The following is a 14,406-nucleotide window of genomic DNA, read 5'->3' as shown; positions in this document are numbered from 1 at the left end:
ACTGACCTTGTTCATTTAAAATTCCACTATTTTTTCTTAAAAAAAATTCCCCTTTTTTTCCCTACTCTTCATCTGTGGCTGGTTATGCCTCTCAACACAATTTAAGCAATAAGAAAAGAACAATTTGTCATCTAAGTTTTACATGAATTGCCACTTTCAATAACAAATCTTAACTGTGGTTATAGCTAGTTGACATATATGACACAGAAATTTCTCCACACAAACTTCATCAGCACTAAGAACAACTGAATGTGTGTTTGCTTCAACAGTGAAAATAATTTTCTCAAGAAAAGCTGCACCTCTAATAAATCCAAGCACAATTTATATATGTGGGTGTAACAAGGATGGGGAAGTGGAGGAGTCTGGTTGTACAGTAGACACACAGAATTTTAAAATCTCAGTTCCCTACTGATTTGGTGTGAACTGTTCTGGCTGACCGATCTATAAAAGTCTCCTCTGTTCTCAGCTTTAGTTTTCATCTGTAAAACGGATTAATGGTCATTCCTAAAATACTTGTTTTCATTCACACCTCTCTATAGCTTTGCCTGTTTCAAAATACAGGACCTCCCTCTTGACTAGTTTTTCTCTGCAGCAGTATTAACAAAGAAAGTAAAATACTTCAGTAACAAGTGCTTCTCTTGCTTTCAGCCACCATCCAACATCCTCAGCCTGGAGCAAAGCACACAGAAAAGGAAGGATACATACTCTAATGTCGGCAAGGGGTCCTCCTGAAAATAGGGATCCTGCAGAGCCTGCTCTGAGGTAATTCTCTTGGTTGGATCCATAGTAAGGAGTTTCTGAAGCTTGAATAACACATAAGAAATTGACAGCACATGAAAAGTTTGTTTCCAGGTCAATGTTTTGACTTTTGTGTTGATGTCTAATAGAATATCAAATGCCATTTTGTATAGCTCACCACAATATTAATACACTAGACACATTTATGTGAGACTAGCAGAAATCATTAGCATTAGAGCCCTTTTAGAATTTAAATTTTTCTCTGCTGATAAACCACTGGACAAGGCTAAAAGTCAAGGGTGACATCTCAAAAGAGAAAGATTTAATTTTGCCCCAGCATCCACCAATTTCCTTTCTTTCTAAAGAGGAGGAAAAGCTGGGACAATTCCGTGGTAAGCAGGGTGGGGTGAGGGCTGTGCTAAAGGATCCAAGTTCCCAGTCTGGGAGAGATGCACCTACCAAGAGGAACACTTTGCTGTCAGGCTTGACCTTGTGTTTCTCCATGTACTTTATGAGGCTACTGTTGGCGTACCTGTAGACATGAGAATCACACACTATTAAGAACACTCACACAATTTACAATTTTTAATGGAAAGTTCCAAGATTGGTTTTCCTATATGGTATGTGTTAAGTTAAGCCATTGTTTTTTCTAATTAAAAAGGAACACATAACCAAATGTTGGTAAATGTGTGAAGAAATAAGAATTGTTACACACAGCATGTAGGAGTTTATATTGTTACAATTACTTTGTAAGATAATGACTCATGAACTGTAAGAGTTGAAAATTTGAGTATCCTGTGACCCAGCAATTCCTTTCCTAGGTACATACTCTATATCAGGATATCAACCCCTCAGGCTGAAGGGTGAGTAAATGGGTATTATTCATTTTATTATTCTAAATAGACTACATATTTTCATCATATATATTCTTTCCTATATATGAAATACTTCAAATTAAAAAGGTCAAAAAATAGGTGATCTATGTTCATGGTAGAAAATTTAGAGAATATAGAAAAGCATAAAGAAAAAAATTGAAATCACTCATAATCAACCTAGCAGCAATAAAAAAACACTGTCATCAAGATTTTGATAATTTTCTTTTGTCCTTTTTTCATGCATATATATGATACAAACACAGGCATTTTTGTCTGTATAAAATTAGAATCATACTATATAAATTGTGCTTTTTTCACTTAATATTGTTTCATAAACATTTTTCCTTGCCAAATGCTCTTTAAACTTATTATTTGTACTGAATGTATATTTTCTACTGTTACTAACGATGTTTGTTTCACAACAGTTGTAAAACGCAGGTTCTTGAAGGTCAATCTAGTACACATGTAGGGAGACAATACTGCATGGCAGGTGAGAATCAGAGACCCCTACCAGACCCTGGCACAATCATTTACCAATTGTGTGATCTTGGGCAGTTAGTTAACCTCTAGGAAAGCCTTAGGTGCCTCATCTTAGCTATGTGTGGCTGCTTTGACTGCCTTCTCAGGATAAATTCTTAGAATTATTAGGTCAAAGGGTATGTACATTTCAAAGCCTTCTTGCTACACAAACCTGGCCCTCAGACCAGAAGCATGGGCACCAGAGAGCCTGCAGTAGGAATGCATGTACTCAGGCCCTATCCCAGATTCTGAATCACAATCCGCATTTTTAACAAGGTCTCCATGTGATTTGTAGGTACATTAAAGTTTGAGAAGTATTCATTCTCACCAGTAGCATATAAGTAAGCGTGCCCATTTATTATATTACCCTTGCCAACACTAGGTATTTTTATTTTAAAAAATCTTTGCCATGTATATTAATTTAACAATTATTTGCCTCCAATACCAGGAACATTTTTATTGGCAAGGTAGCCATTAAGTTTGGTAATGGAAAGAAACTTTAAAGTTTATGTAGAAATGGAATCTGTCAACATGGCTTTAGTCTTTATGTTGAATCAACTGATTTCTTGGGTTAACTCCAGATTCTAGGTTATTTGTTTCTATCATAATATAAAAGGTCTTGAAGTTGAGAAATCCTATTGCTCAATTCCCATTGTGGTTTCTTATTTTTCCTAGTATTAAAGCTAAGATAAATTCTTTGTCATTTTCTGAATTATCCTCTTCCAGATTTGCTACAGTTTAAGAGCTGAACAGTTTTCAAAGTGACTCAAACTTTTTATATACATTATAAAGCATTTTATCAGACCATGTTTATTCAAACATTCAATTTTTAAAGTCAACTTACTTATTTCCTTTTAATTCTATTTTCACCTTGCCTTCTAATGAGCTAATAAGAGCTGACAGCTGATATTGGAAAGTTTACAGCAACTTCTGTTGTTATCCTTCACAATTCACTTTAAGGGTAATTTTTTTGGTTCTTTTTATCTAATATAAACAAGTTATTATTCGTTTACTTTTTATGTCATCTGATATAACATTTTCTGGAATTTTTTTCTTTATTATACTTTGACATGTATGTATTGTATTAGATTTAGCTAATTTTTAATAAATTCCTTCTTGTCTTATGCATCAGTAGCCTGATTTTATGTGGATAAAATTGTCTGCTTAGGAAGTATGGCTCTTATCTCTGAACTTTTCCTATTACCTTTCTAACTGAATTTCAGTTATCTTTTAAAATTTCTCTCCTTTTATCTCTGGTTATTGTAAATACTATCATTTTATGTAAAATTCTTCCTCTGGCCTTTAAATACTAAGATAAAATGTTAAATGCCTTCATTAATTTTCTCTATCTTTTATATTACTAGTGTATCTTCAATTACTTGAACCACTTTCTTTTCTTTTTTTTTTTTTTGCGGTACGCAGGCCTCTCACTGTTGTGGCCTCTCCCGTTGCGGAGCACAGGCTCCGGACGCCCAGGCTCAGCAGCCATGGCTCACAGGCCCAGCCGCTCTGCGGCATGTGGGATCTTCCCGGACCGGGGCATGAACCCGTGTCCCCTGCATCGGCAGGCAGACTCTCAACCACTGTGCCACCAGGGAAGCCTGAACCACTTTCATTTAATACCCATTTGACAAGTAACTAATGAGACTGCACTATGTACCAGGCCCTGGGGATACCTATAATGGTGTATAAAATAGGCACCATCCATATTCTAGAGGGAAAGATGGTAACTGTTCAAAAGCCAACTGCAGAGCAAAGTGATCAGTGCCAAGAGAAGCAGCACAGGATATGCTATGGGAGTACAGAGGGGAAGCACCTAACTCAGACTAGCAGGTCAAGGGGAAATCTCGTCAGGATAGAAAGGATAAATAAAGGAGTTAATCGGATGAAATAGGTGGGAGGAAAGTATATCCCAGACTGAAGGAACAGCATGTGTAAAAATCCAGAGGTCAAAGAAAACTTAGGGGTTTTGAGGCTCTTAAAGAAATTCATGATGTCTAGGCTATAGAGTACAAAGTGGACAGAGGTTTAGGAGATGAACTTGGTGATGTAGAAACCAAGGCTCTGTAAGCTATATTAAGAAATTGAGAGCAATGGTGAATTAAGAGCAACTTGAAGACTGACATGATCAAATGTGCTTCTGGCAATGACTTTTATCTCTGGTTATTGTAAATACTATCATTTTACGTAAAATTCTTCCTCTGGCCTTTAAATACTAAGATAAAATGTTAAGTGCCTTCATTAATTTTCTCTATCTTTTAAAAAGAGGCAAGGACCCTACCAAGGACTGTGTAAAAGAGAGGCCCAAAATGATTAATGCCACTCCCTGCTTCTCTTTATGATGTCTGCTTTTGTTCCTACAAGCCATCCAGTCCTGAAATTTTTCTGTTAAGTTGCCCAAGAGAGAACCTTTTCCTCTAGGTGTGCACATTTATAACAAACTTCTCTCACTTCTACTCAGCATACATGTCCCCACCAGTTTGTTTTACTCAGATCCCAGGCCATGTGTTCTTCCTCCTGCCACCCTTCCTGGTTGCCTAGCCCAGCATTTCAGTCACCAGTCATTAGTTAGATAAAGACAAAATCATAGTTGTGGCCTTGAACTGAGCCTTTATCAAGCTAAAACAGAAGAGACATTTAAACTATCCACTGACCCTTAAATTCTTAAAAGTTTTTAAATACTACAGCCTAAGCCTGGCATATATGTTAACAACATCTGGAATATCTTCTTTAAATCATAAATGTAATTAATACACTAAAATCTAAGTTTCTGGTTGAAATAATCTCTTATCTTTTTAAAAAAGGATTAATTTAAATATTCCCATTGAATATTACTTATATGTAATATGGAATTACTTACGTTGTTCTTCTAAAGTCTTTTTGAAGTGTGGGGTATTCTGGCATCTTTCTAATATCTTCCCAGTCTTTATCTTACAAAAAATATTGAATATTGTTATAGGAAATAGTGTTACTTATCAAAAGTCTAGTTATTTTAGCTTAAAAATACATATTAAAACTAAATATACATTAAAATATGCTTTTCAAAAAGAATGTTTTTGAAATATGACTCATTATTTTGAAATAAATAAATAAATTACCTGCAGGAAACCCCATGACACTAAATATCCGATCTAGTTGATCATGATGAAAGGGATTGCTTGTTTTTATATCTTCCTGACGACAGTGAAAAATAGGTTCTGAAGTCAACAATTCAGCAAATATGCAACCTATTGCCCATATGTCTATAAAGGAAGAAAAACGAGTTTTTGCACACATTTATTATATTTCTTTGGTTATAATTTCTGGGTATAATCACAACCTACATATAAAAATACTTTTGGGGGTAGGGGGATGGACGAAATAGGTAAAAGGGATTAAGAGGTACAAACTTCCAGCTATAAAAAAGTCAGAGGAATGTAATGTACACATAGGGAATACAGTCGATGATACTGTAACAACTTTGTATGGTGACAGATGGTAACTGGACTTATTGTGATTATTTTATAATGTATAAAAATATCAAATCACTATGTTGTACATGTTAAACTAATATAACATTGTATATCAAGTATAACTTTTATAAAGTAAAGAATCCCCAAAATAAAATTTTTTAAACTTTTCAGTGAAGCAATACACAAAATACAACAAGTATATTAAGAAAACATATATCACATGAAATAGCTGTATCATCACATAACATACTGAAAGCCAAATAAAAAACATTTTCTTGTAAATTTCCTGATCAAGATAAGCTTGGGAAACTCAATTTAGCAAGCAATGAATTTACATTTAGGCAAAAGCCTTTCAAACCACTATCAATAATTTAATCGCCAAAGGAGTCAACTGATAACCTACTACAAGGCATAATACTCAAGATCTGACAGACTGAAATAATATCATCATCAGGTGCGGTGATACATTTCTTTAAAGCAATCAAATGCATGACAGAGCAGAATTTCTGAGCTGTCAGTCTAGACAGACAGTACAGATCGCACAAGATGATTTGGAAAAACTCAACTTTTGTCTGAAAGACACCAACTTCAGTTTTTTCAACAAACAGTGAGCTCGAGAAGCTGATAAATACAAGTATATATAGACACTGCACGACACCAGTAGAGGTAGATGTGATCCGAACATATTCACTTAGATGGTGCCCCAACTCTCCAATGTGCCAAGATAAAATTAGGCATCTTTCAAAGTTTTATTAACTATTTCAAATAACCAGTTATGGATTATTCTATTTGGATTTTATACATTGAAAGACTATAATATAGTTTTAATTTAGATTCTAAGAGTATAATGTTATAGTCACAATGTTTTGCCAAATGTACATGTGAATTTTTGTAAGATGTATGTTCATACTCGCCCACTTAAATAAATGCTGTTTAATAAGTATTTTAAGTATTTTATTTATTTTTTTAAATAAATGCTGTTTAATAAGTATTTTTTTTTAAAAAACAACACACAGGACTTCCCTGGTGGCACGGTGGTTAAGAATCCACCTGCCACTGCAGGGGACACGGGTTCGATCCCTGGTCTGGGAAGATCCCACATGCTGCGGAGCAACTAAGCCCATGCACCACAACTACTGAGCCTGCGCTCTGGAGCCCGTGAGCCACAACTACGGAGCCCACGTGCCATAACTACTGACACTCGTGCGCCTAGAGCCCATGCTCCGCAACAAGACAAGCCACCACAATGAGAAGTCCTCGCGCCACAATGAAGAGTAGCCCCCGCTCGCCACAACTAGAGAAAGTCCACGAGCAGCAACAAAGACCCAATGCAGCCATTAATTAATTAATTTAAAAAAAAAAGAATGAGGGAATGTGTGTGTATTTATTACATCTGCTATGAATACACTTCAAGCCTAAAGATAACTAATGTGGGGATTACTCTTCTTCTATGTCTTAGCTTTTTTCTTAACTTCTATCCAGAATAAGTAATTGGGACTTGACTAAAATTAGAAATTAGCAATTATGTTTTTATCTTTAATTCGTAAATCTTATTTTTACTGAGCAAGTAAGTCGCAAGCTAGTTAAAATTCAATTTCAGTTCTCTTTACCCTGAGGAAATAAGAAATATAGTTGGTTTCCAATTCATACCCAATTACCTTTATTTCCAAAAAACACATCTATTTTTTATTCCAACAGTAGAGCAGTTAATCAGAAAATATTCATAAAACTATGCTTCTGAAAGTGTGGGGACCACATACAACAGAATCACCAGTGGTACCTGTTAAACAGAGGCCTCACTACCATGGGTTTGCTAAGAATCTCAGAGTGAGACAGATTTTGGTGCGGCATCATTTAGTTTAACAAGGTTTTTGGCTGAACCTGCCTTTTCTTCCTGGAAATCTCCCTTCTAGACGTAGACTGCATAGTGCTTGGTAAGAGCCCAATGCACATGGGTGTCTGCTGTTGTCACATCCTGTACTCCCACCCTATGCCCTGGGTCATCTCACCATCAGTCCTGTTCTAAGGCACCCCTTCCAACTGACACTCCCCTTCTCTCTGGCTTACATTTGGTTTCTTCCTATCCTCTGGTACCTTCTGAGATTGTCTAGATTTTACTGTTCTCAATAGAGAGACCTAATAACAGAAAAAGCAAACATAATTCTAAATGTCTCAAAAATATAGCCCCTCAGTAAAAGTCATTCATTGGAATGTAAATAGAGTCAGGGTCTGATTTTCACTCCTCATTCTAAGGACCGCTCCATCCCTTCCACTTGCTTTTTGTAGTTCTCCTTTATTCAAAGACAGCTGCCACTGTCCTTGGCAGACAGAGTGGCAGCCTCTGGTAAGGGGCCTTATTACTATAAGCTCAACTGCCAGGGGACAGGTCTAAGGTCAGTCTCACACTCCTCTACTATCAAACACAAACTGGTTTTCCTCACAGTGCTGTGGCTACTCATAGCCTTTTTCACTAATTTAACAAAATCCTTTAGCAGTATTTACGAAGAATTATAATGTTCCGCACTGTGCTAGTGTCTCAATCCCTAGACAAAGAAAGTATAAATGTGTTCTGGGTATCTGAGTTTTGCAGAAATCAGACCTCCTGACGAATGAGGACATTACTATATTTTTGTTTCCCTTTTTACCCATGAATAGGTTAATTATGAGTCTAATCTTTTCAAACGTGAGAACTTCATTTATAGTTCTTTGGCTGCCAGCAGGTTTTTCATAAGCTTAACAGAAAAAGGATTGAGCTGACTTGTCTATTTTTAATAATTTTACAGCTTAAGTGCCTTTATCAAATAGAACTCAACAAAAGCGGCTAAATGTAGTCAAAACAGATATTAGTCTAATACAAGTAAACAGAAAATTCAAGAAAAGGAAAATTTAAAGAAACACACTTAGAGCAAATTTAAGTACCTTACAGAACTAGCCCTTCACATTAACAGTACTATTTACTCCCTCCCTCCCCTCTCTTTTTACCTCCTTTAAAGCAATATCTAGGTCTGAGGACAGCTCTCTCTTCCTGACTCCCTCAATTAGCAGCTGGGACCTCTGAGGACACTGTAATGACAGGTAGCAAAATCTCTGATGCCTCTGTTCTGAAGGAGACTTAAAATTTTACAGAGTATGTTTATAACAGGTTTTCTTACTCAGTTTTTTCACTTGGTGAGATGGCAAGATGCTGAGCACAGCTAATCTACCCAGGCTCTATTTCCTACCTTAATGGAGAAACTGCCATTCTGAAAACTGTAATGGCAAGAGAGAAAGATTAGTCATATTGTTTCTTGCTTAGGAAAGGACTGACTGACTAACTTTTCCCCAAATAGAAGGGGCTCTCTCCAATAACTACACTACTCCCGTTTTTCTGTTTTTTTCTTTTTGTGAAGAAAACAAGTCTAAACCTCTCTCCAGTTCTTCTGATTGATAGTAAGTAAAAAATAACATTTGCATGTTATTGTTTCTATAGCAACTCAACAAGATCAGATACTTCTATCCTCTGAAAGAAAATTTCTTTTTTTAAAGGAATCATATTCTCCTATACAGTTAAAAATCCAAATCTACCAGATTACAAAATCTGGGAATATAAACAACAGGACTTTTACAAAGAAATTTAAAGTGGTTTTTACAAAGCAGCTTTATTATTATACCATTTAGTATTTATGATAATGCAATATCATATGATAATGATATGATAATGTAATACTTACCAACTATAAGTAAATCATTTTAGACTAACTTACCAATGGCCTTTGTATAATGCCTTGCACCAAGCAAAAGTTCTGGAGCCCGATACCAAAAAGTCACAACTACTGGATCCAAATCTGCTAGTGGCTTTAGAGGAGAATTGAATAATCTGGCAAAACCCATGTCAGCTAAAAAATAAAATAATAAGAAATCAGGTTGGCATGCTCTTATAACCATGCAAGGTTGATGACAATAGCCACTAACCTTATAAAGCAATCCTTTTTCCTCTCTTTTCAACCAGTGGTCTGTACCAGGCACCAAATCTCCCCTTCTGAGGTAGATACTACTATTGTGCCTATTTTACTGATGAAGAAACTGAGGCTTAGAGATATTCTGACTTGTCCAAGGTCATAGAACTAGTAACTACAGAGTCAGAATTAGAATCCAGGTCTGACTTCAGATTCCTGGCTTTCAGAGACAGAATAATATTCTTAAATATTTTAAAAATAGAAAATAGTCTAAAAGTTTCCATGATTGATTATGACTTCTGTATGCCTATATATCGAAAAAACCTGACTATATCTTAGTTCAGTGTGTGCTAGAGTTGGTTGGCTCTCATGGACCCAGCAGAGCCAATTCATACACATCTTTTGAACTCTGTTCAGTAACGTCATGTTTGTGGCTTGAAATTGGCTATGGTGGGAGTATTTACATCATGGAAAACAGCAAATGCTACAAATTGGGGTTTTTCCCCCCAGAGAGCCAGTTGTTGTATAGTTATCAGCACATCACATACATGGTTCCAAGAACACAGAACACATAAGAGAGAATGTTATAATTCAGCATTTAACAAAGGTCTATACCAAAGATAACTAAAATATTAGAGGTGCACAAAAGTAGTAAAAAGACTATTACTATAATAAGGTGTTGGTGACTAATTTTCTTAAGATTTCCTAAAGAATAAATACCTTATACCTATAAAGCACTTCAGAGTTTACAAATGGTTTTCACATACATCATACATCACTTCGTCTAATCCTCATAAGAATGCTGGTTTAATAAGTACTGCCCTTGCCACACTTCTGTGATGAAGAATCTAAGGCCCAAAGCAGTTCAATGACTTGCCCAAAGTCACAGGGATAGGAAGTGAAAATGCCAGTTTACGAACAAAAAGCATGTTATAATTTAGCAGCTACATTCTTAACCATGGAACTGATATCCAGTAGATTACACATATGATAACTGCATGTCACAAAGGCAAAAATCACAAAAATGATAAACCTCTATAATATGAAATAGATTCACAGTAAGTATATTTTGACTGTATAAGGGTCCCTAGTGTACTATACAATGCAAAATAGTACAGTAAAGTTTCAACTACAGAGTATCATTTAATCTAAAACCAATATACTATGATATACATTAAATTTTTAATTTACAGTGACTTTGTTTCTTTAGAGTTTGAATAATTTACAAGACTTTCTGAGAATGCTTTGGAGGACCCAGGTCTTAAAAAATAAAGCTACCCAAAGATGCCTATGCTGATGCCTACACTTTCTTAAGCAAATTTCCCTATAGTAAACGCAAATATTCAAAACCATTCTACCAATATTACACCTACCTCAAAGCACTGCTCTATATATTTAGTAGATGCTGATTGTTGTTGATGGCAAAGTAATATGATGGAATACTCTTTCATACATAGAAAATCATGCTATTTTTAAGTAAAGGCTAAAGCCAGTATTTCTCCCCTTATTCTCCACCTTCTAAGTTTTATATAAGCCACATCTATTCACTGAAAAATGAAATCAAGGCCAGACGAAACAATAAATATTCTTAAAAACAATTCCCATCTATTGTATGAACTTTAAAGGAGTTTCAAACCATTTTTCAAATAATTACTAATTTAGACAAAAGGTAATTAGCCTAAACATTCCTAACACCTATTTTCCTAATAGGTGTTTCCTAATAGATATGAGTGAGTTTATGATATAAACACCTAATAGGTGTTTCCTAATAGATATGAGTGAAATTGTTCAATTCAACAGACAGGGGTAGTAAAATTCTGGTGTGGGTGCTAATTAGACAGTATCAAATGATAGAAAAGCAGCAGAAGGCAGTGTCTACTGCCAAGGAGCTTACATGAAGGTGAGATGACAAAATACATGGAGTAGATAAAAATAAAAAGGATAAGTACTGTAAGACTAAAGGAGAGTTGCTGCTGGTTTCTACTAGACTTGAAGTCCCTTGAGGGAAGGGGTTATGTCTCCTTCACAGTTTTATCTGGAACAATGTCTGATAAACATTTGTAGGAGTGGACTAAATCGAAAGTGGAACTTGAGCTGGATTCTGAAGGATGGATCATTGTGAACAGTAAAGGCGGCGATGAGCATTTTAGGTAAGGCCTGGAAGTCTTCAGGTTGCTGGGGAGGGGAAGCCTCAGAGACAGGGAAGGGCACAGTATGTTTTCCATGTGACTATGCTTTCTTTCCCTTTCAGTCAAAAAAGAACTGTTATAAAGTGTGAAGCATAGACATCAGAGCATTACTGATTTTTTTAAAAAATAATGTGCTATTAAAACAAAATTTAAAAACAATTTAATCAACTAGATTAATCGTTCACTAGACCTTTAATACCAATTATTGCTTACTTTTAACCCTGATTTTATCTTTAATCTTGGATAGAATTATAATCCTAAAACTCTTAACAATAAGGCAATTAACTGGCCTGGCTAGAATACAGACTTTATGTTGAGGAGTAGTAGGGCTATTTGGGAGAATAAGGAGAAGACATTAAGTTTGGTGACTGGCATAAATGTGATGACTGGTACCGCATGGGAAAGTATAGGATGATGATGATGAATTTGGTTTGGAATTAATGCAATATAGGCTGCCAGCAGAACACCCAAATAGAGATAAACATTTCATCTAGGGTGAGAGAACAGAATCTGAGATGCAGATCTCAGAATCATTTTCATAGAACCCAAGCTTTTGAGGCCACAACGTATCAATTCCCTAAAGAAGTCATTGTGGAGGGAGGCCGTGTCCCAAGCCAGTACCTAGGCTGTCTTGAAACAAAAGGGTAATAGGAATAAGAGGCAAAAATGAATAAAATACAGAAGTAACAGCAAAAGTAGTAGATAGAAAAATAGAATTACATGATGTCATATAGACCAAAGGAAAAGACGGTCACAAGGCCAGACTAGCCAGAAGAACAAATAACAAGACAGTAAAGGAAAACAACAACTAAACACAGGCCATTAGATTTGGTAAGACAGAGATCATAGATGGCCTTTTAGAGAGCAGTTTCAATAGAGGGGCAGAATTAAGACATCAGATAATAACAAATTAGGGTAAGTGAAAACAATGCGTAAACATCATGTATTTTAGAAGTAGAGGAACAAGGGGAAAAATTGAACAAATTGTAAAGAAAACAAAATGGATATGAGAAAATTTATGTTAAACTGGGGTGAGGACTATGGAGAACAGTATGGAGGTTCCTTAAAAAACTAAAAGTAGAACTACCATACGACCCAGCAATCCCACTACTGGGCATATACCCTGAGAAAACCATAATTCAAAAAGAGTCATGTACTACAGTGTTCATTGCAGCACTATTTACAATAGCCAGGACATGGAAGCAACCTAAGTGTCCATCGACAGATGAATGGATAAAGAAGATGTGGCACATATATACAATGGAATATTACTCAGCCATAAAAAGAAACGAAATTGAGTTATTTGTAGTGAGGTGGATGGACCTAGAGACTGTCATATAGAGGGATGTAAGTCAGAAAAACAAATACTGTATGCTAACATATATATATATATACAGAGAATCTAAAAAAAAAAAAGGTTCTGAAGAACCTAGGGGCAGGACAGGAATAAAGACGCAGACATAGGGAATGGACTTGAGGACAGGGGGAGGCGGAAGGGTAAGCTGGGACGAAGTGAGAGAGTAGCACTGACACACACACACTACCAAATGTAAAATAGATAGCTAGTGGGAAGCAGCTGCATAGCACAGGGAGATCAGCTCGGTGCTTTGTGACCACCTAGAGGGGTGGGATAGGGAGGGTGGGAGGGGATGCAAGAGGGAGGGGATATGGGGATATATGTACACGTATAGCTGATTCACTTTGTTATACAGAAGAAACTAACACAACAATGTGAAGCAATTATACTCCAATAAAGATGTTAAAAAAAATTGGGGTGAGGATTATGAATGTTTAAAGGTGAAGAGGAGAAACTTGAGAAGGAGAGAATGGAGATACTGTAATAAGAAGGGCTCAAGTACAGCAGGAAGATATTTAGAAGCTAGGAAGGACATCAGATAGGACTTAGGAGAAAGAGACACTCTTTCTCTGAGACTGTTTCAAAGGCAGAGCTGTGCTGACAAAAAGTGGTCAGTGAGGTCATACCAGATAACTCCGATATCACTAGGCAGCAGTGTTTGGAGGGAAAGAGACCCCAGACTTGGAATTCAAGTCCTTCCTTTGAAAGGCTGAGTAAGCTACAGTCTCTCTAAATCCAGCTTTCCTTATCTGCAGTATCTACCATAGAGGGTGGTTGTGTAAAGCAAATGAGATAACGTTTGAAAGTATCTATCTTAGTGTCCCCCATAGAAGAACCATCCTTTATTTCCCTTTCACGAGGGTCTAGAAAAACTAGGTACTCAATAAATGCCTCCAAGTAAAAGTGTGAGAGTGAAACAGAAAAGTGAGGAGCGGTAGAAAGGGGATGGGAGGGAGGAGGAAGGAAAGTGGAAAGGGAAGGAAAGCAGCCACCTGGTTCTTAACTAACAACAACAGAATTTTTTTATGACTCAATCTCAGTAAAGTCAGAGTAGAGGTTTAACGAAAGAAAAGTTGGTTTAGAACAGCTTCTTCAGGAACTGGGCTAGTGAATTAATTGAAGAAGTAGAAAACCAAGCAGCAGGGCACGCTTGGTTGAAGCAGGACAGAATGAATTTGTAGTATGTCAAGTTAGCACAATTCCGCACCACTTCGACCATGATATATTCTAACAGCAAAGAAAGCAGGTTGCTGAAACAAAATTTACTTTAAGATCTTTCTAAAAAGCATTGGACATTCAATAAATGTTAAGTTCTATTATAAGAAATTAGAACAAAGCATT

At 36.2% G+C, this 14,406-nt stretch overlaps 1 protein-coding gene across 3 annotated transcripts in view; it reads right to left on the bottom strand.

The window, feature by feature from the left end:
* CDK19 (cyclin dependent kinase 19) overlaps positions 1-14,406 on the bottom strand; it is a 179,741-nt gene that overhangs the window by 8,555 nt on the left and 156,780 nt on the right. For all 3 annotated transcript variants that reach the window (XM_004264723.3, XM_033418655.2, XM_033418654.2), the window contains 5 exons: positions 9,328-9,459; positions 5,231-5,374; positions 4,993-5,062; positions 1,198-1,270; positions 706-803 (listed from right to left, as the gene is read on the bottom strand). In XM_004264723.3, coding sequence (XP_004264771.1) covers positions 706-803; positions 1,198-1,270; positions 4,993-5,062; positions 5,231-5,374; positions 9,328-9,459 — 517 coding nt within the window. The remainder of the gene's footprint in view (positions 1-705; positions 804-1,197; positions 1,271-4,992; positions 5,063-5,230; positions 5,375-9,327; positions 9,460-14,406) is intronic.

This window comes from Orcinus orca, chromosome 12 (assembly GCF_937001465.1).
Source record: "Orcinus orca chromosome 12, mOrcOrc1.1, whole genome shotgun sequence".
NCBI classification, from domain to species: domain Eukaryota; kingdom Metazoa; phylum Chordata; class Mammalia; order Artiodactyla; family Delphinidae; genus Orcinus; species Orcinus orca.
Note: the sequence above shows the minus strand (reverse complement) of the source record. Positions and strands in the feature narration are given on the sequence as shown.